This window comes from Equus asinus, chromosome 20 (assembly GCF_041296235.1).
Source record: "Equus asinus isolate D_3611 breed Donkey chromosome 20, EquAss-T2T_v2, whole genome shotgun sequence".
Taxonomy (NCBI): Eukaryota; Metazoa; Chordata; class Mammalia; order Perissodactyla; family Equidae; genus Equus; species Equus asinus.
Genome location: NC_091809.1, coordinates 38,923,015 through 38,943,121, shown reverse-complemented (window position 1 = coordinate 38,943,121; position 20,107 = coordinate 38,923,015). Strand labels below are relative to the sequence as shown.

General features: G+C 50.2%; 1 protein-coding gene across 2 annotated transcripts; it reads right to left on the bottom strand.

Annotated features, from left to right (window-relative positions):
• Positions 1-53: 53 nt before the first annotated feature.
• On the bottom strand, positions 54-13,732 carry ROBO4 (roundabout guidance receptor 4). 2 transcript variants are annotated; one of them, XR_011495631.1, is made up of 18 exons: positions 13,547-13,701; positions 12,876-13,205; positions 12,432-12,589; positions 12,151-12,271; positions 11,726-11,853; positions 11,397-11,625; positions 11,037-11,149; positions 9,945-10,113; positions 9,601-9,786; positions 9,431-9,473; positions 7,320-7,456; positions 6,941-7,204; positions 3,376-3,483; positions 3,047-3,185; positions 2,665-2,894; positions 2,131-2,489; positions 846-1,052; positions 54-710 (listed from the first exon to the last, which is right to left on the bottom strand). XR_011495631.1 is itself a non-coding variant. In XM_014848557.3 (18 exons), the coding sequence occupies exons 1-18, from the start codon at positions 13,614-13,616 to the stop codon at positions 700-702; spliced, it is 3,018 nt and encodes a 1,005-aa protein (XP_014704043.3). In that variant the 5' UTR covers positions 13,617-13,732; the 3' UTR covers positions 54-699. The 2 variants fall into 2 exon arrangements, 1 of the variants encoding a protein (XP_014704043.3); XM_014848557.3 differs by having other exon boundaries at positions 2,649-2,894; positions 13,547-13,732.
• Between the last annotated feature and the right edge of the window lie 6,375 nt (positions 13,733-20,107).

The window sequence follows — 20,107 nt, the reverse complement described above, 5'->3', positions numbered from 1 at the left end:
CCCTCTCTCCGTGTGCCCTCCCACAATGGTGCTCTGGGAATGATCTCACAGAATCAAGTCATTACAGTTTTATAGTATCAAATTCCAGAGTGACAACAGTATGAGGAGGGTGTTTTTGTCCCACATTTTCACACCTCCCTTCCTTCAGCTTCTTCCCTAGATTCATCTTGAACCCTCTGCCTTGGTACTGAGGTAGGGCCTCAGCCTCAGTGGCATTCCTCTTTGTCTCCTGTCCACGGGGTGGGTGGGGAGAGAGTTGAGCCTGCCTCGGTAGGACTGGTCCAGGTGAAGCTGAGAGAGGAGGCTCCTTCCTGCACAGCCCTCTCCCACAAGCCCTGTTGTCCTCCAGGGAGACCTCGGGCTCCTCACTTCCCGTGACCCAAGTAGGTGGGGAGGTCAGGAGGTAGGGCTGCTGCTTAGGCCAGAAAGGCCTGGTTGTGGGAGTGGATGGAACAGAGAAAAAGGCAAGGGCCAGGAGTCAGGTGAGGACTTTTGCTCCCCAGGGGCTCCAGACCTGCTTTGTTCTTATTTTGTTTTCATTTGTTTTCACAGTCCCGGAGAGAGAACTCTCCTGGAGGCCGGGCAGGGTGGACCCCAACTGCAGAGAAGCATAGGCCAAGACCCCGACACCACAGCCTGGCGGGGGGCTGACAGGAGAGGCGGTTCTGATTCTCTTCTTTGCAGCCTCAGGGCCACACTTCAGGAGGAGTCTGTAGGAGAAGCGGAGAGCGGAGTTATCTACCTTGCTCCTTTTCTCTCCTGCTAGACCCCACGCTTCCTCTTGGCTCCTCCCCAAAACCCCTCTAGTCAAGATTGCCACAGTAGCCAGGCAGACAGACACTTACCGCCAGCCTTGGGCATAGGACAGCCAAGCTGACTTCTCTGGGGAGAGACCCGAGAGTCAGGGGGCCAGGGAGGCAGCCCCCTTGCCAGCCGCTGGGTGTGATTGTTCTCCGTGTCCTCCAACCAGTCTGCCCTCCATTCCCACAGAGGCAGGGAGAGGGTGGAGGTCAAGAAGAGGTCATCCCGGGGGGAAGGAGGTGATGACGCATCTGTCAGGGAGGGTAGAGATACCTGTGGAGGGTTGGCCTTCACCCCTGGGGACCAGTTTAGGGCAGAAAGCTTGGAGCCTGCTTAAGGCATACACCTAACCCTAGACATAAGCTAGCCCCAACTCAGTCCATCAGTTCCACTGGCCATATCCCTAGAGGCCCCAGCCCCCTGGGAAAAGAAGACAGTCCTTTGGTTTCTTTAGAGAAAAGAGCTTGAACTGTTTCCTCCCGGCTCAGCCCTGGCCTTCTATCCATACTCCCGTCACCCTCTCACTCCTTGGATATCCTTCTTCTGTCTCCATTATGGGCACTTCTGTCCTGGATAATCCTTGCTCTCCTATTTACCACAAGCCTGGTTGTTTTGCTTGGGGGCAAAGGGTAGAGTTAGGGTTCATAAGATGGGTATAGAGGATCTGATAGAGTGTATGAGGATGGGAACACCAAAGGGACATGGGGAGCCGTGAGCTATCTTCTGTTGACATGGAGACAATGGTCCCACTCTGCTAGATATGTGAAGGGGTGAGCCCACCCCAGCCACAGACAGGGCAAGAGGAAGGGCTTGGAAGTACAGCAGGAGTAAGAGAGGAAACAGAACTTCCCATAGTGAGGAGGCATCTGAAACACTAGGTTAGTAAGTAGAAGAAGTCAGGGGACAATCTGTTCTGGAAACCCACGTCTAGGTAATAGGACAGTCCTGGAGACCCATGTCTGGGTAAGAGGACAGTCCTGGAGTTAGGGGAATGGACCATACAATTGGCTGCCTCTGGGCTTTAGAATTGAACGATTGATCTATCCTTGTTCTTGTGGGTGACCTTAGGCAAGTTTATAAACCGATTTGACTTACAGTTTCCTCAGTTAGAAAAGAAAGATAAAGAATATCCTTATAGAATTGTTACTAATATGAATGTATATAAAGCACTTATATTCCTGGGACATAGTAATGACTCAAAACCCAGCTGTTTTAAGCGTGAGGACAACGTAGATGATGATTAGGAAGGTTTGCCTCTTGTTTGGGGAGAAGGGGGGTGTCCACTCCAAGAGGTGGGGCTGAGCAGTAAGATGGGATGGTCTCACATACCTGTGAAGACGCAGTCTGCCTCCCTGGGCTCCAGACCAAAGCCAAAGCTGTCCACAGCGACTGCCAGGGCCCGGGCGAAGTGCGCATCAGCGAGGAAGGAGCCATCAGAGGAGCTGACAAGGCTGGCTCGGGCGCTGGGGCCGTTGTCCTCAGAGGCTGAGCCCCAGCCGTTGGCCAGGGAGCCCTCACTGGGGGTGGGGGTGGGGCAGGGCCGAGGTGGGCACAACAAGCCCCTCACTTCGGACCCCACCCCTCCTCCAGCCCTGCCCATGTCTGCCAGCTCTGAGGCTGTCGGGACACTGATGTACCCATAGGTGACTGGAGGTGAAGGAGCCCTTGGCATGGGAGAGACACTGTTCCTGGGAAGAGGCAAAATGGGAGACTGTTCAGTGGTTGAGGTGGGGTAGGGTGGTGCCATGGCAGAAACATTCCAGTTGAGGAAAGGGGAATGGGGTAGAGATAAGCACATTCCTGTAGCATGCTGTCTGCGGTCTCCGGTTATCCCACAGGCTACTCACCTGGGGGTCTCCTCACCCTCACTGAGCTCCAGGCACAGGGCCACTTCCTCAGGAGTCAGCACACTGTCCTGATCCTCCCCGAAGGATGACAGTGAAGAGCTGGACAGGCGACTGGAAGCTGGGCTGGGACCAGAGAGGGAAGAGGCCTGGGGGCTGGAGAGACTGGGGGAACTGGAGGGGATAAGGCTGGGGATGGTGGCAGCTGGCAGTGGCGGGGAGGAGGGAGCTTTGGGCTCCTCCAAGTGCCTGATTGGGGTAAGACAGTGATGGCAGGATGGTTAGTGCAGTTCTTCGAGTTGCTGTCCATGCCTCCCTCCACCCCCGTCCAAGTCCAATCTCAGCAAACACCCGCCACACCCTCAATCCCCAGCCCTGCCTCCTGACCCGTGCTGTCTTACTGGGTCTGTTGACTCTGAATGGGGGATCCACGAGGAGAGAGGGGTGCCGGGGGGAGAGGGCGAGTCACCAGCTCACTGGAGGAGCTGAGGAGCTGCGGTCCCAGGGCCCGCCAGGCAACCAGAGCTCGGGGCACAGCTCCTGGGCATGAGAATGGCAGAACCTCTGTCAGCCCCAGACCCCTGCCTGCCTGCCTGCCCAGCCCCCTCAGCTTCCTGACCCCACTCCCCACGCAGCCAGCCTCCCCAGGACAGGAGAAGCCAGATGCAGGGCTGTGGGCTGCTACACACTGCCACCCCGCCTCGCTTCCCTCTCAGGGCCCTCCTCTCACCTGGGCTCTGGGGAAGGTTTTTGGAGCCTCTGTTCCCCAACTCCCAGGCCCAGAGCTCCATAGGGTGGCTGGCCCGGAGCAGCGGGGAGCTGTTGGCCTGGTGCAGCTCTGCAAAGAAATGAATCAATGGTTGGGGACAAGCCTGGGTGGGCTTTTCAGAGCCCAAGCACAGGCTCTATCTTCAGCTTTATCATTCAGTTAAGCTTAAGTGTCCCTGAACCCAGAGAAAAGGGAAAAGAACCTCCCTCTATCCTCTCCACTGCCCGCCTTCATCCAGGCAGCTGTGACAGGGCGGAAGGAGCACTAGGCTTGGAGTCAAAAGACCTGCACTCATAGCCTGGCTCAGCCACATATTAGCTGTGTGGCCTAAGATAAATCCATTAACCTTTCTGAGCCTGTTTCATTTGTAAGCACCCACTTCAAATGATCATTTTTGCCAATAAATAAAAACAGATTGGAAAGTTCCCAGAGCCTAATGAATACCTTAAAAAAACAGCTTTCTTCTCCTTTACTGTATACACCCCAATCTTCCTGATCTCTATACCTCACATTGCTGCTCCTCTCATAAATTTTGGCTCTGTGAAGACACATACTCCTTCTTTTCTTGGAGAGAATCTGTCCATTTCCATTTCTCACACTGCAAATATCTCACATGGTTCTACATAGTCCTGCCCTGAGAAACTTGAGCATCTCTCACTTGGGGAAATGGGTTGGACTGTCAAGTTGAGCTGAGTGGGTAAGACAAAACCAGGGAACCCCAGACCAGGTCAAGTGGGACAGGAGCGGGTCGGCTGACAACAACAGGAACTTTAGAATAGGAAGACGTGTTGGTCTCACCCAGGGAGGCAATGCCCTGCCCATAGACATTCAATGTTTGAGGAATGAATGAGTGAATTGGTGGATGGTATCAGAGTTGGAGGTGTGAGCACAAGATGAGGCAAATCACACACAAGGTGGCAGCTATCGTCTGGCCCACATGGCCATTTAAGAGCCAGGACTCTGAGTGAACTCTGACAATAGAGAAGCTGAGGTGACTGAAAGAACAGACGCAGCCATGACCTGTGAGTGTGCTTCTTAGGCCAAAACCCAAAGAGACCTAAGTTTAAACCAGAGAGGAACAGGGGAACAGAGGGAAGATTTTCTCAAGACCAGGAACCAGGAGAACATCCAGAAAAGGACAAAAGAAACAGCCTTCAGATTAGTCACGTGATCTGATGTCAATTTGGAAAGGGGATCTCTCCTTGCGGAACCAGAGACCAGGCAGGACACTCGAGGCAGAGCTGTCTAGTTAGTCTGATCTCAAAGATCTGGGGGCCACCGTGGGCAGGTTCAGAGCAGGGACAAGACCAAGGTTACAGCATTTACCAAGCGCCCATCTGGACTCTGGGAATCCATGTACAGCGGCCAGACCTTCTGAGTCACTGGGATAAAACCCCTCACAATAGCTAGACTTCCTCCATCAAAGTTTCCTTTTATACTTTGGCTGCTTTGGTTTTATTCATTTCCTTTAGTTGTATGACCTAGAGAATCCTGGAGGCCACCTTCAAGAGCTCCAAGTCTGCCATCATCAGCTGTGTCTTGTCTAGTGCCTGGCTTCTTGACTGAGTTCAGAAAAGGGGACACATACTGGTTGGTTGGTTTGCATGGAAAGCAAAGGGAAAAGGTCAGTCCTGGAAAACGCTATATTTATCCCAGCCCTTTTTATTTCCTCCAAAGGATTCTGGTAACAAAAAGCCTCCTCCCACCTTGCTTGGAATTACTTGGATTTTAGTTTCAACGTTATTTGAATTTAAACTATACAATAAAAATGTTATCAAGATTTCGTCAAATCTCATTGGGCATACCTGAATTGCAATACATATTCATTTGAATTAATGAATGAATGAGGATATTCAGTGTATGTATCTGGCAAGGCGAGCAGAACTAAGAACCTTATATAATGGGTGAGACGCGGGAGAGTGCAGTCGCAAGAATATCAGTCGTGGAGAAAATCCACAACTCAGGTCAAACAATAAGAGAAAGGAATGAGCAGGTGAAGTGGGGGAGGGGGCACTGAGAGAGGCTGCCAGTTTTAGAAGACAAAGAATCATCAGTCTTTTGGACGAGATGACAGCAGTAGAGCCAATTTCAGGGCTCTTGAAAAGATCATGACATGATATTGCCCCGCTGCTGAGACCCCGGGAACCAGAGGTGGGCCAAGTGTCCACCAGCCCAGGGGTGTCGCTGTGGTCCACTCATCCTGGGGCAGCAGGGGGTAGGGCAGGGGTGAGGATAAAGAGGGGTGAAGTGAGGACCTAAACCTTTGAGTGAGGTTAGGAAGGCTCATCTCAGAAATGGACCTTTGCTTAAGAACTGGCTGTGGAAAACGCCTCACCTTTTCCCAGGAGCATTAATATTCTGAGAGGGACTATACGGCATATTCAAGTCAGCATCGTGCTCCACTGGAAAGCTGGTTTCTAAATGAGACTTATGCAACCTCTTTTTAGCTGGTGTTTCATTACCACTGAGGATTTCTCCTGCAAAAACTCTGAGGCAAAGCTAGAAAGAATGCCAGTTTCGCTAGTAATTAGAGTCATACAATTCTGGAAATTGGACAAGTTCTTAATTACTCCAAATCCATCTTTGTCTTCATAAAAGTTGGATTATATCCACTTAAAAAAAATTGGCTGTCGAACATTTGTAAATCTTATTAATCAGAACAGAAGGCTCACGAAGACAGCAGGCAGAGTGCAGGCCAATGTTCAGAAACAGGAGAAAAAAGTCGAGAGAATAGGGTTTCCCGAGGGCCCTCCCAGACAGGTTCAGAGCAGCCTTTGGAAGCAGACCATTCTGGCTTCAACTTTGAGTTCTGCAGCTGATTGGCTTGTGGGATTTTGAACAAGTTACCCACTTCTGGTCCTCTTTCCCTATCTGTAAAATCTGAGAAATAATACCTAGCCAATATGTTGCGAGGACTAAGTGAAATAACAAAGGTAAGTGATGCACCTAACGTATAGAGTTGCTAAAGAAACAGAGACTATAATTATTTCTCTCTGGAAAGTCAAGGAAGGTAGCTGAAAGCCAGGGAGAGATCTGGGCAGAAAGGAAATACTCATTCTCCTCTGGAAAGCGAATTAGGAGTCGGTGCCCATGTAGATCCATGCCTAGTGCACAAGATGAGTCCATGTGAGCCTGAGACTGCATGCTAGCACTGGGAACATTCTGCCAGCTTCTAGAATTACTTGTATCCTGGTCAGGCACTTTCATTAGACTTTGAGCACTCAGAGGGCAAAGACTGTATCTGATATCTCTTGTGTATCCATGTGGGGCATACAGTTGTGCTTATTAAATATTTGCTGAGTCGAATTGACTGCAGAAACACGGCTCACTACTGGTGTGGCCGAACCACCAAGAGCACAGTGTAAAGGAAAGCTGAGGTCAGCACACTCCTAGCTGAGTGCTTTGGTGATAGGCGTCCGCCAGGACAGGAGAATGGAAGCTGTGGGTGGGGTGCAGCCCACCACATTCCCATTCCTGGTTCCTCCTACCACCTACTTCAGGCTCTGTCTATCCTCCCCAACCTTACCCTGCTTCTTTTTGGCCTTCCAAGCCTCCGCCGGGGCCAGAGACAAGCGCGGAGAAGAGTGTCCCCTGCGGCTGCAGAGGCTGTCTGAGCTGGGCCAAGGACTGGAGAGCCGGGCCAGCTGGGGTGGGAGACGCCTGACAGCTGGGGCCTGGGGGCTTGGCTGGGCTGGTGAGCTGGGAGGCATCTCAGCGATGAGGGAGCCATAGAAAGTGCTGGTGTCAGGAAGCAGGGGCACACCTGGACTTCGGGGATCCCAGGAGATCACTGCAATAAAAACGACAGGAGGAATTATGGTGAGGCATCCCACCCTCCATCCCCCCTCTCCAGTCCTGGGATCCCACTCCACTGCCAGGCCCTGGCCCCCACTGGGCATGCTCACAGGAGCGCCGGCAGTCTAGGGAGTCCCGGGGGTCCACTCCCAGCCGGCTGCTGAGGCTGCTGCTGCTGCTCAGATCCCGAGAGCCAGAGGTGGACCGCCAAGTGTCTGCCAGCCAAGGGGAGTCACTGTGATCCATCCTGGGGAAACGGAGAGTGCGGGTGGGGCAGGAGAAACAGAGTGAAGTGGGAACCTAATTGGCCAAGACCTCCAGCTCAGAGGGAGCAGAAGGGGTTGAGAAGATGCTGGTGTCAGCTTTATTCTCAGTGTTTTTCAGCCCGTCACAAACTCCTTAAGATCCAGTGTTCCAAACTCAGCCCCACTTTCTTATCCCCAGGTCAGGGAAAGTCCAAGTTGCCCAGAGCTAGGAGGTATTACAGAAAGAGCTGTATGTTGAGACGAAAAGAACACAGGTCTGGAGCCAGACAAACCCGGAAATCCCCATCTGCTGCAGCCTAGCTGTGCAATCCTGGGCAGCTAGGTCTATTGGCCTCTGTAAGCCCCAGTTTCTTCATCTGTAAAATGGCAACAATGAGGCCTTCCACATAAGGCTGATGCTGTGAGCTGACATGAGGAAATGTGAGCTCACTCAGCCGGCAGAGCAGGAGCTGGCTATAGGGATGTTGGCCTCTCTACATCTAGTCTGTTTCCCTTTGAACTGGGTATCATGCTGGCTGCCTGAGCCATCTTTCAAGAACAGGGATCAGAACAAAGCACTTCTCTGCCTAAAACCTTCAATGGCTCCCCATTTACCAGGATAGAGTCAGCTGCCCAGCACGGCTTACAGGGCTCTCTTTGGTCTGGCTTCCAGCTCCCTCACCTTATCCTTTGCCCTGAGCCATCTCACATCCTATGCCCCAGCCAGACCAAGTGCTTGTCTTTACCTAGGGACACAGCAGGCTGTTTCTTGCGCTCCCTTTGCTCTTCCCCTTCTTACTTTCAGGGTAAATGTGAAACATTCCTCCTCCATATTTGCCCACCCAAAACTCCTCCTTGGATCTTGTACACGTTTCTGTGCTTCCAACACCGGGTTGCATTCACGTGCTAACATAGCTGTCTCTGCCTAGACTGAGAGTTCCTGGCAGAGGGAGACTGTTCTAAAGGAATGGATGAACAAAACGATCAGAATGGAATCTCAAGGACAGGGATAAAGTCCCAGAGAGCCATAGAAAGTTCAGGGCAGAGCAGACAAAGCCCAGGAGGTAGCTGGAAGAGAAAGGCCAGTGAGCACAGAACAACGCAGGAACGTGGCACCAGCCAGCTTGGAACCTTGCTCTGGGCTGAGAAACTGACAGCAAAATGGTAGCCCAAGGCCTGGATATGACTGGCACATAGTGTGTGCTCGATGAACTTCTGTTGAAAGATGCAGACTTGGAATGTGAACCTCCCAGAGGCAATCTAATGAGATAAAGAGCAGGAGGTGGGCAGAGATTAACGGCCTATTTAGTGTAAAACTCAGCCAATAGGAGGGAAGAAAAGGATGTCTTCTTTCTCAGTATCTTGTCTCGTAACTACAGACTTGCTCTGGCAGCCAAACTCCCCTGGAGCAGATGCACCTGCAAGCTGGTCTCGTTATTGAGAACAATGGGTAAGAATCTATGACGTGGGGCAGAGCGCCCTCTGCTGGACCTGTGGGTGGATTATTGTGAAGGAATGATCGCTCAATAGGTGGGTGACTTACCAAATGCAAAGGCACTATTGGGTAAGCACTGAGGGTATAGAGAAAATTAGAAATTAGACTGGTCCTCTGGTACTAGTTATTCTCCACCCGGCAGGTGAGTCAGCAGGAGAGTGTAGTAAGTATTAGTGAGAGGTCAATGAGGAGAGCCCTGGGTTAGGAGTTCAGAAGACCAGTTACTAGCTGTGCTGCCTTGGGCCAAGTCACTGAAGTTTTCTAATTCTCAGCTTACTCACCTGTCAAGTGGTGCATTAGTAATATTATTGAAAGAGAAATTAATTCTCACTCGGAGTTCAGGGGAGATTCAGGTGCTAGGATCCCAAACTGCCTGGCACGGGGGAGACTACTGCTCCATCCAGTTCTCAGTCCCAGCTCCACTGTCCCTCGGCCCCTCTGCCCCTCTCTCACCTCAGGTCCCTCCCCTTTCATCTCTCACCTGTGTTTTAGAATGGCGTCCTCACTGGTATATCTGTACAGACCTGGAAGAGGGCAGGAGAAGACTTAATCCAGAGTCTCCTGCACTTGGCCAGAGATCTAAACCCCTGTGGCATTCTGACTGGACCCAGGGAAGGCCTGACCACTTGGGCGTCCACTCCACCCTCTCACCTGGGCCCAGGTGCACCCCAGCCTGGCGCCGGCGGTGGACACACACAGCGGTGCCCAGCAGCAGCAGCCAGAGCACAACACCCCCGCTGGCAATGACCTCTGGCCGTCTCAAGGCGGCTCTCAGCTGCTCCAGGGTCCATGAACTGTGGTTGCTGGGTTCTCGGGTGGCTCGCTCCATGGCCTGCTCTGTATGAGATTTGGAGCTCAGAAGGAGGAGGCAGGTGAAGCAATGAGGGTCTGGTAGACAAGGTAGAGGAGCTGGAAATGTGAGGTGGGAGCAGGGAGAGGAAGGTGGGAATGGGGGCTGAAGGGGTATAGGTGGGACAGGTGGGCACTGCTCTCACCTAAAAGGAGGCAGACAGGCCTACTGGGCTCTCCAGCCCCAGCGCCAGTGACTGCAGCCACTTGTACACAGTAGGAACCTGGCATTCGGGTGGCGATCTCCAGCTGGGTCTGCTCGCCTGCCACGGTCCAGTTGCTGGGGGGCAATGAGGTGTTGCCCAGGCTCCAGACCTGATACACAAGAAGAGGTGAGTACTCGCCTCCTGGCACCATCACAGCACCTGAACCCTTCATACAGATCACACTTTCGGCATGTGGTCATCTTACCCTGCCGTTCACCTGGGGCCACTCCCCCAACATGCGCCCACACTTCCTTCTCCCCTACAAAGTGAGAGAGACCTCTCTAGACCGACAGAGGAGAGCAAAAGTAATCTTCTAAAATATGCGTTAGATCAGTGGTTCTCAAACTTCAGCATGCCTCAGCATCACTTGGAGGGTTTGTTAAAATCTAGGCTAAAATCGAGGCCCATCCCTGAGTTTGTGATTCATGAAGACTAGGAAAGGACCCAAGAATTTGCATTTTAAAGAAAATCTTTTGGGTTTTTTTTGCTGAAGAAGATTCACCCTGAGCTAACATCTGTTGCCAATCTTCCTCTTTTTGTATGTGAGCTGCCTCCACAGCATGGCCACTGAGGGGTGGTGTAGGTCTGCACATGGGAACTGAACCTGGGCCACCAAAGTGGAGCACGACAAACTTAACAACCAGGCCCAAGAATTTGCATTTCCAACAAGTTCTCAGGTGATGCTGACGTTGCTGGTCCAGGAACCACGCTCTGACACCCACTGCCTTAGAAGCTGAGAGTCAGACACAGCCTGATTTGATTCCTGTTCTGATTCCTATACCTGTAACCTTAGTGTCACTTTTCTTGTCTGTAAATTGGGGGTAATAACCCAGGGCCGACTGTGAGATGAAATGAGGCCATGTAGGTAAGTGCTTGGTGGTGTCTGGCAGACAGCAGGTCCTTGCTCAACAACAGTGAGCTTCCCTTGCTTCTCTGCACAGGTGCTTCTTCTCAGTGCCCAGAGCAAGGATGTGCAGGATGAGGGATATCCTGGCACCACCAGGAAGGAGTGTGTCAGCTTGAGGGGGTTACCTGGTAGCCACGGATGATGCCGTTGTGGTTTTCAGCAGGTGGTGGGATCCAGCTCACAAGGACACTGCTGTTGCCAGGTTTTAGAGTCACCTCCTGAGGAGGGGCACTGGGCACTGAAGGGAGGGAGGCAGGCTGTAAGGGATGCTGAGGGAGAGGACTCTAGGGAAAAGAGCTGGAAGGGGACACAGAATCAGAGCCCACACTGATGAGAATAGAAGCTTCTCACAGCTCTCCTTGCCTGGCCAGGGAGGAAAGGAGTCCAGGAGTAGGCCTCACCATCCCGCCAGACTAGAGCGAGACAGTCCAGGGTCCCCAGAGAAGAAAGGGCCGGAGGGCATACTGGGGGCGTCTCTCCCTGACCTTGTTCTGGCAGCCTCAGGAGCAGCACGTTGCTGTCAGGGCCTCGAGCCCGGCCGGAGGATGGCCTCACTTTGAACTCATAGTCTTGGCCCCAGTGGAGGCCCCTAAGCTCCGCGCTCTGCCAGCCATCCAGCAGGACCTCTGCCCATGGAGCTCCCTGGCCTCCTGGGGGAGTCTGGGCCCTGAACAGGGCTGTGTAGGACTGAGCAGGTGCAGCAGGGCCGCTCACCTGGGAAAGAGTCCAGAGGAAGGGGGAGGGGTCAGGGAGCTCATGACCAGCCCTTTCTCAAGCTCTGGACTGGCTCCCACCCCTAGGTCCTGGGCCTCACCTTCCAGCTAAGCCACACAACAGGCCCAGGCTTCGTGCCTTTTGTGGGGTCCGGGTTCAGCAGGGTCGCGTTTTCCAGCTGAATTCGCACAGCCAGAAGCTCCAGAGGCTCCTTGTAGTCGTGGGGCTCTATAGGGAGTATAGGGCTGGGATGAGGCCTACAGGCCAGGGTGAAGGAACTGAGACATGGAACATTGCTCAGCTACAGAAGAACCAAAACCCCCAGATTTCCCAGGTCTAGAGCACTCATTTCTACTTAGGATGGGGGTGGGGGTACCTCCTCCTAAATGGAGTCCCCACCACTCTGACCCTGATCCCAGGTTGAGTCCCACATACTATAACCCTAGCCAAAAGCAGACCGCACCATCCTAACTGGAGCTCCCCACCTTGGCCCTGACTTTAGCTGACCACCCACCCTCCTCTTACCCTGGACAGACACCCTGGCTGCCCGGCTTTCCCGTCGTCCTGCATTGTTGGTGGCCACACACATATAGGTCCCTGTGTCACTCTTCTCTGCTCTTGCCATCAGCAGGGAACCCCTGGATACCTGTCAGGGCCAGGTGCATTGTGAAGTCTCCCATGTGGGGAGGGAAGCTTAAGGCCTCACTGCCTTCTCTTCCTCTAGCTCTGCAGGGGGACACGGGGCTGGAGGGCAGCTCAGTCCCTCAGGGTGTGCCCATACCCAGGACGGGATGAAGTACACTCACCGTGTGCTGCCCTGGCTGTAGGGCCAGGGGTTTCCCATCCTTCCACCATGAGACTGTGGGCTCTGGGTGGCCCCAGGGTGGCCCACACTCCAGAATCACCTGTTCACCCACCGTGGCCACCGTGTCCTGAGGCTGGATCTGGAAATCCTCCCGAAGGACTGTGGGGAGGATGCAGGGTCAGCAGGGAACAGCACCCAGTTCTCCCCTCCCCAGAGCTCCCCCCACCACCCTTGCCTCATTCTGCTTTACCTAACTTTTTGCTGCCTTGTGTTCACTCTTCAGACCCACCACTCAAATCTCCCATCTAGGACCACCCCAACCCAGCTCTCTTTTCCCAATCTCCCAGCCCAGGCCTCCCCTCACAGATATCCCCTCAAACCTGCCTCACCAAAGGCATCTCACCCCAGGTGTGCCCCACCCTGGGCGTCCCTTCCCAGGCCTCACCAGCCACAGACAGCCGAGCACCTCGGCTGACTGCCGTGCCCAGTCGGTTGCTGGCCTCACATGTGTAGACACCCAGGTCTGTGGATAGGGCCTGGTCATCCTGGGCATGTCCTCGGCCAGGGGGCCGCAGCAGCAGGAGGGTTCCATCAGGCAGGAGGTGGTGTATGTCTGGGGGCACCATGCTCAGGGGCTGTCCATTCAGCAGCCAGCGGATGGTGGGAGGTGGCTGGCCTGAGGCGCGGCAGCTCATCTTGGCAGGGCCAGGGCCCTGGAGCAGCTGGTCCTGGGGATGGACTAGGATCTGGGGTGGGGAGTCCTGAGCCGTGCCTCCTGGGAGGGAGATGGAGGTGGAGCCCGATCTGACTACTGATGGCTCCCCCAAATCCTTGCACACCTTATCTGCCTTCTCTTATCTGAAGACCGGCTCCCAAATAACAAGCAAGCTGGGAAGGGAGAGGGCCAGTGTGCATGGGATCCAGGTGGGGGCCAGGAGGGCTCTCAATCTGTCTCTCTGTCTTACACACACACTTCATCATCATCATCATCATCATGCTCATCATCTCTGGCACCCCTACTGCAAAAGGGAAGCAAAGGAATAAGGAGGCCTCTTCTCCCGTCGCCAGGCCTTGGATCAAGGGAGCATGGGCTAGGAGAGGGAGGGCCACACTCACCCGTGACGAGCAGAAGTAGGAGAGGCAGGGGCCACCCGGCCCCAAGGAGGCCCACTCCTCCAGCGCCCATGGCTGCTCTCAGGCCGCTGTCCTTGTCTGAAACACTTTGTCCTGCTGCTCTGAGCTCACAGCGGAGGAAAGGAGGGGCGGGGCAGGGTGGTGGCGGTTGTTTGTGACCGAGACTCTGCCCCAGGAGGGAAGCAGCTTTGAGGAAACCGATGCTTCCTGCCTGGCCCTCCGTGCCTTGGAGAACTGGGAGGAGACCAGAGCAGAGAAGCTCTCTGACCTTGACCTTTTAGCCATAACCCCTGACTCCAACCTCAGCCCTAAGATTACCTGTGTTCTAGTCTGGGATTTCTTAAAGGTAACCCTTACACTAACCATAACTCCACCACAGCCTTTAACCCTAAGCCTCTATTTAAACCTGGAATGCCAATCCTTATCCCTTTGCTTCCAAGCTACCCTTTGCTAGAGTGGAGCGGAACCCCAGAGGTGGAATCTCAGGGCATGGCATTAAGAAGCTGAGGAGAGAGGAAAGTGGGCCAAAGAAGCTAGGTGGAGGGGGGCAGGAGTGTATTATCGTTCCTTGGCCCATTTTCCGAAGGCTAGGTGGGGCTAGGGGTGAGTAGAACAGAAGATAGGAAGGATTTGGAGGCTCTGGGACAACCTGGGAGATGCCCACAGTGTGTTCCTATTCAGCTCAGAGACAGATGAAATAAGCTTCTGTGAGACCTTGGGTAAGTTACTTAACCCCTGCAGTTAGTTGTCTTATCTGTAACGTGGGAATAATAATAATAGTTCCTATCTTGGGGGCTGGAGTAAGAATGAGACGAGATAGAGCATAAAACCACTTAGCACAGTGCCTAATGCATTATAAGTGATCAGTAAAGGTTAGCCAATATTGTTATTTATTCACTTTTATGCATGTCCCATCACTGAAACTATTCAAGCCTCCTCGGCAGGAATATTTTTCAGGCCCTGGAAAGGTGATTGGAGTAAATGACCTTTAAGAGCCTTTGCAGCCCTGGAACCTGGTCTGGAGCAGCCAGAGCTTGTAGCTTCTGAGACTGCAATGTCAGCGCTCCCCGCACTGCTCCCCACCCCCTCCCTAGAGAGAGGCTGCTCTCCCCTCTCAGAGCCCAGCTCATTTACAGGTCTCTTCTTCCAAATCTGGAATCTCAGCCATTTCCTGGAGCTGTTCCCGGAAGGCCAAGGCCAGGCTCTGGGGGCTCAGCGGAAGAGTGTCCAGCCTTTGTTCCCATTTGTTGCTGGCCGGCTCCTCTGTGGGGCCCCTAACTCAGCTGACTCCCTCTCTTCCTCCCCCTTCCCAGCTTGGCCTCAGTGCCAGCAATGGCCACAGCCACAGCCCTAACAGCCTAGCAAGAGGAAAGCCTCCCTCACTCCTTCTTCTCTTTCTCCTCAAACGCAGACCAAGACGGATTAAGACAATCGGAGCAAGAGAGCACTGTGGTCTCTAAAAACTGGGCATTTCCAAGGGGTAAAGAATAGACAGAGTGAAAGTAACAGAGAGACAGAGCTGGAAGGATAGGAACTGGGGTCAGAGAGTAGAATTTGGTATTCAGAAGCGGAGGAGCTAAGAGCAGTGACAAATTCCAAGGCATGTGCATGAACATATGTGTGCCACGCAGAGGGGAGCAGAGTTATGGGGTCAAGGATCTGTGGGGCCAGAGTGATGAAGGGGGTATTCATATGGACACTGAAGTCAGCCAAGGGCTAGACAAGAAAGGATGTGGTGAGGGGGCTGGCCCCGTGGCCGAGTGGTTAAGTTCGCGCGCTCCGCTGCAGGCGGCCCAGTGTTTCGTTGGTTCGAATCCTGGGCGCGGACATGGCACTGCTCATCAAACCACACTGAGGCAGCGTCCCACATGCCACAACTAGAAGGACCCACAACGAAGAATATACAACTATGTACTGGGGGGCTTTGGGGAGAAAAAGGAAAAAATAAAATCTTTAAAAAAAAAAAAAAAGAAAGGATGTGGTGAGACAGATGGATTTACCGCACATACAGCCAACTCGGGGTTTCCCAGATACAGAGCCCCTAGGCCTGTCTGACCCCCTGACTGCCTGCTCCCCAAAAATGTTGCTGTCAGCATCCTTCTTTAGTTTCTCCTGCTTATGCATTAGACTTGGGGAAATTAACCAAGTTCCCTGCTAATGATTTAGTGCCAACTTGATTTTACTAACATCTCTATAATCCAAAAAAATGATATAAGTTTCCCTCAGGGGAAAAGAGGGCAAGTCTCAAAGGAATTCAGGTTCATGACTAGCCCTGTCCTCAGCTGAGTGAGAATGGACAGGCGACACAGTGAGGAGAGGTGCCAGTGTTATACTGCAGGAGCAGAGCCCCAGAGGCTACAGCAGCCAGAGAAGTGGCCAATGCCTACAGTCACGTGCCTCATCTCTGGAGATGGCCTTCAGCAGCACAGCCTCTCTCTATTCCCAGACTCTAGAGAGCCAGGTGCTAAGAAATGATGGGGATTGGAGGGGCCAAGTACTCTGAGCTGTTCCTGTAGGACATTAAGGCTCTTTCTTCTCACTCAGCCCAAGCATTCAGGGCACTCAGGGATCCATAGAGTGACGGCCAAGGGGACTTCCCATCAGCGAAGTGTATCTGCACGGCTCCCAGACACTGTAGCACTCATTTCCAGCAACCTGGCCCATCAGCATCCTGATTGTCTCATTTCCACACACTAAGGAAGAGCCGACTGCATGAGTCATGGGAATGATGTTAGCGAAGGGGAGCCGCCTTCAGTTATTTCAAGGAAGCTCTGCTTGGGGCCCTGGTGATGTGCAGGCCCCGTGATCAGCTTAGATAGCATCTTTCACTCCCTGGTTTAAGAGGTTTGTGTTTTTGTGAGTAACTCTTTAGTTGCTTGTAAGAAGGAAGAGGTAAGAGAGAGATCGAGCGCCCTTCTAAAGGACTCTTCAGAGGAAATTCTTTTTGACCTCTGGCTCCTGGCTTTTCTGGCTTCTTATTCTGAGTTCTCTGAAGATGCAGACAAGGACTCCTGCTGGTTAAACTAGTGGGGTGAATTTAGATGGGTTTGGAAGTCAATTACACTTAGGTTGAAATCCTGATTCCACCTCTTACTGTCAGAGAGACCTCAAACAAGTCACATAGCCTCTCTGAGCCCCAATTTCCTCGTCTGTAAAATGTCTGTATGAGTTTTATGGATGGTGGAAATGAAAGTGCTTTGAAAACACTAGATATGTGTTAATTATCCCTTGAGTGTTCTGGGAATGGCACATTCCTTCCCTGACCAACATAGCCACAGCCGGCCCCAACCACCTGTAGGCCTTCTTTTTGGCCTTGAGATCCTGCCCTTTTTGTCTTCTTGGTTTATTTTTCTTTTCCTCTTTGCTTGAGTCTATTTAATCCCGTTCTTCAAATTCTTATCTCTGTTCCAGGATGTCAATAGCTGGAGAGAAACTGAGTCAAGAGAGGACACAGTAATGAGCTCCTTTTAGCCGAATGGAAAAATTGCCCTGATGCCACTGCACTGGCACAGCTTCCATTCCCTAGCTCCTGGGCCCGTTAACATTGTGGGCAATTTCAGGGTCCATGGGAAAATCATGTCTAATGCTTTCAAATCCACAGTTTCTTGACTTTCTCAACACCAATGACTATGGCTCATGCCTAGACCAAACATTGGAGATTGGACCAATTAGAGATTTCAAAGGCTGCTGGCATCATCAACATTTAACTGTCTGCTAACATGTCCAAGAAGAGGAGATCAGTTACAATACTTTGTGTTCAGCCTGTCAATGCCCTCCAGCCAAAAACACACCTGTTGTTAAACACGTTGGGTTTATTACTCCTTGCAGCTAGGGAGGGTGCATACCACGGGGAACTGTGGAGCGTCTCAGTAACAGGGTGTTAGAAAGAACCTATTGCAGAATTTGGGCTTTGACTGGGTGATATGAGGAGGGTCCTAGAATGTGGAGCTTTGCCCTAAATTGGGTGCTGTCGGGAATCAGGGACAACGCTATGATTCTTTGCAGAAGAGTATCTTTGATAATTTCTTTGCTATGTAATATACCAAGTGGTTCTTCTTCCTCTTTTCTTCTTCTGTTATGAACCGTGCTGCCCTGAATCTTTATTTTACATGTCTCCTACTATAACTATAAATGTTTAAGAGTTTCTCTAGGGAATAAACAAACCTACAAGTAGAATTTCTGCATCTTGGGGCATACAAATATTCAACTTTAGTTGATAATGACAAATTATTTTTCAAATCAGTTGGTTATACCAATGTCCTTGAGCCACATCCTCAGAACAGTAGGTGGACTCCTTAATTTTTGACAATCTAGTATGTAGAATAATATTTTATTGTTGTCAGTTTGCATTTGCCTGATTAAATAATGAAGGTGAGCATCTTTTCAAGTCTTTACTCACCATTTGTGTTTTCTCTTCTGGGAAGTATCTATTTCTATCTTTTGCTCATATTTCTATTGCTTATCTGTTTATTTCTCAATAACTTTCAGGAATTTTATATATCCTGGATAATAAGTTTCTGTGGATTAGAGATGTTGCAAAAACAAGTTTGGCCTTATATTTTCTCTTTCTTTATGAGGTAACAAAAGTTCTTAATTTTAAGGTAGATATATTTATTAATATTTATTTTTATAATTAGTGCCTTCTTTCTGTTTTTGAAGAAAATCTCCTCTAAAGTCAAAAAGATATGCTCCTACATTTTCTTCTAAGTGTAAAAATTTCACACTTAAGTCTTGGATCTCTCACTAAATGATTATTTGGTATGGCTTGAGGTAGGGATATGCTTTTTTTCCAGATAGGAATCAATTATCCCATCACTACTTATTGTTTAGATCCAGTGACCTGCAATGATTTCTTGGTCACACATCAAATGTTCATATATGTGTAGCTTCCATTGGCCTGTTCGTCTGTTCCTGCATGAGCACCACACTGTCTCAATTACAAGAGCTATATAATAAGTTTTAATAACTGGTAGGGTGATTCCTCCTCTCTTCTTTTTCAGAAGTGTCTTGGGTATCCTTGGGCCTTCAGCTTATCAAGTTCCTTGAAAACCTTGTGGAATTGATTGAATGTATAGAAAAAACTCACATTTTATGACATTGTCTTCCTATCATGAATATGTACACCTCTTCCTTTATTTGCTCTTTTTAAATGACTTTCAATAAAGAACTATAATTTGCTCTCTATAAATATTATACACATTTCGTTAAATGTACTCTTAGCTAACTTGTTAAACTTCCTCTTGAGATTATTTGCAAAGATAGTTGCAATAATCCCTACCATCCTGTATGCTCATCCCTTTTAATGCTTCTTGGCCCTCCCAGAAAGAAGTGGAATCTTTTTCCCAACCTCTTGAAGCAAGGCTGAGTAGGTGGATTCTTTGATCAATAGAATACAGTGGAAGTGAAATGCGGAACTCAAGAGGTCTTGCAGCTTCTACTCTGAGACGACCATGTGAAGAAGCTCAGTTTAGCCACATAGAGCAGAGAGGAGCTATTCTAGCTGAGGATTCCTAAACCTTCTAGTCAAGAGCCAGTATCAATCACCAGACATGTGAGTGAGGCCATCTTAGGACCCAGCTCTAGTTCAAGGTGCCAGATGATATAGTCACATAAGTGACCTCACACAGCACTAGCAAGTGAATTGCTTAGCTGAGTCCAACCCAAATCATGACAGGGAGCTGTGATAGAATAAAATGGTTATTCTTTTAAGTCACTCAATTTTGGGGTGGTTTGTTACAGATCAATAAAGAACTAAGACACCTTGATGTTATGTCTAATAGTTTCTAGATTCTTTTGATTTTTCTATGTAGAAAATCATATAATCTAAATATAATGGCATTTTTGGCTTTTTATTTCTCATCTTTATACACTTTTGTTTCTTTTTCTTGCTTTACCAGCATGATGTTGAATACAAGGAGTGATTGTAGGTATCTTTGTTTACTTCTTCATTTTCAAAGGAACACTTATAATGTTTCACCACTAAGAATGAAGTCTGCTGATGGTCTTTTAGACACTACTTATCAGGTTTTAAGTTTCCTTTTATTTCTTTTTTGCTGAGGGCTTTGGACCATGATTATGTACTAAATTCTACAGTTTGTTTTTGGCATTTTTTTTGAGATAGTTTGTCTCCTTTAATCTGCTAATGTGGTGAATAACATTTATGAATTTTCTAATTTTAAATTATTCTTGCTTTCCTGGCATAAATGCAGTTTGGTGATGGTGTGTATCCCTTTTACACATTCCTGGATTCATTTGCTTATATTTTGTTTAGATATTTGCATCTATGTTCATGAGATTGACCCATAATTTTTTTCCCTCATACTTTCCCTGTCTCATTTTGATATCAGGATTTCACTGGTCTTATAGGGTAAGTTCAAGAGTATTCATTCTGTATCTATTTTCTGGAAGAGTTTGTCTAAGATAGGAATTATCTGTTCCTTGAATGTTTGGTAGAACTCGCCTATAAAAGCATTTGAGCTGATATTTGCTTTGTAGGGAAGATTTTAATTTCTTTTCCTAATTCAGTTTCTTTAAAGGTTACAA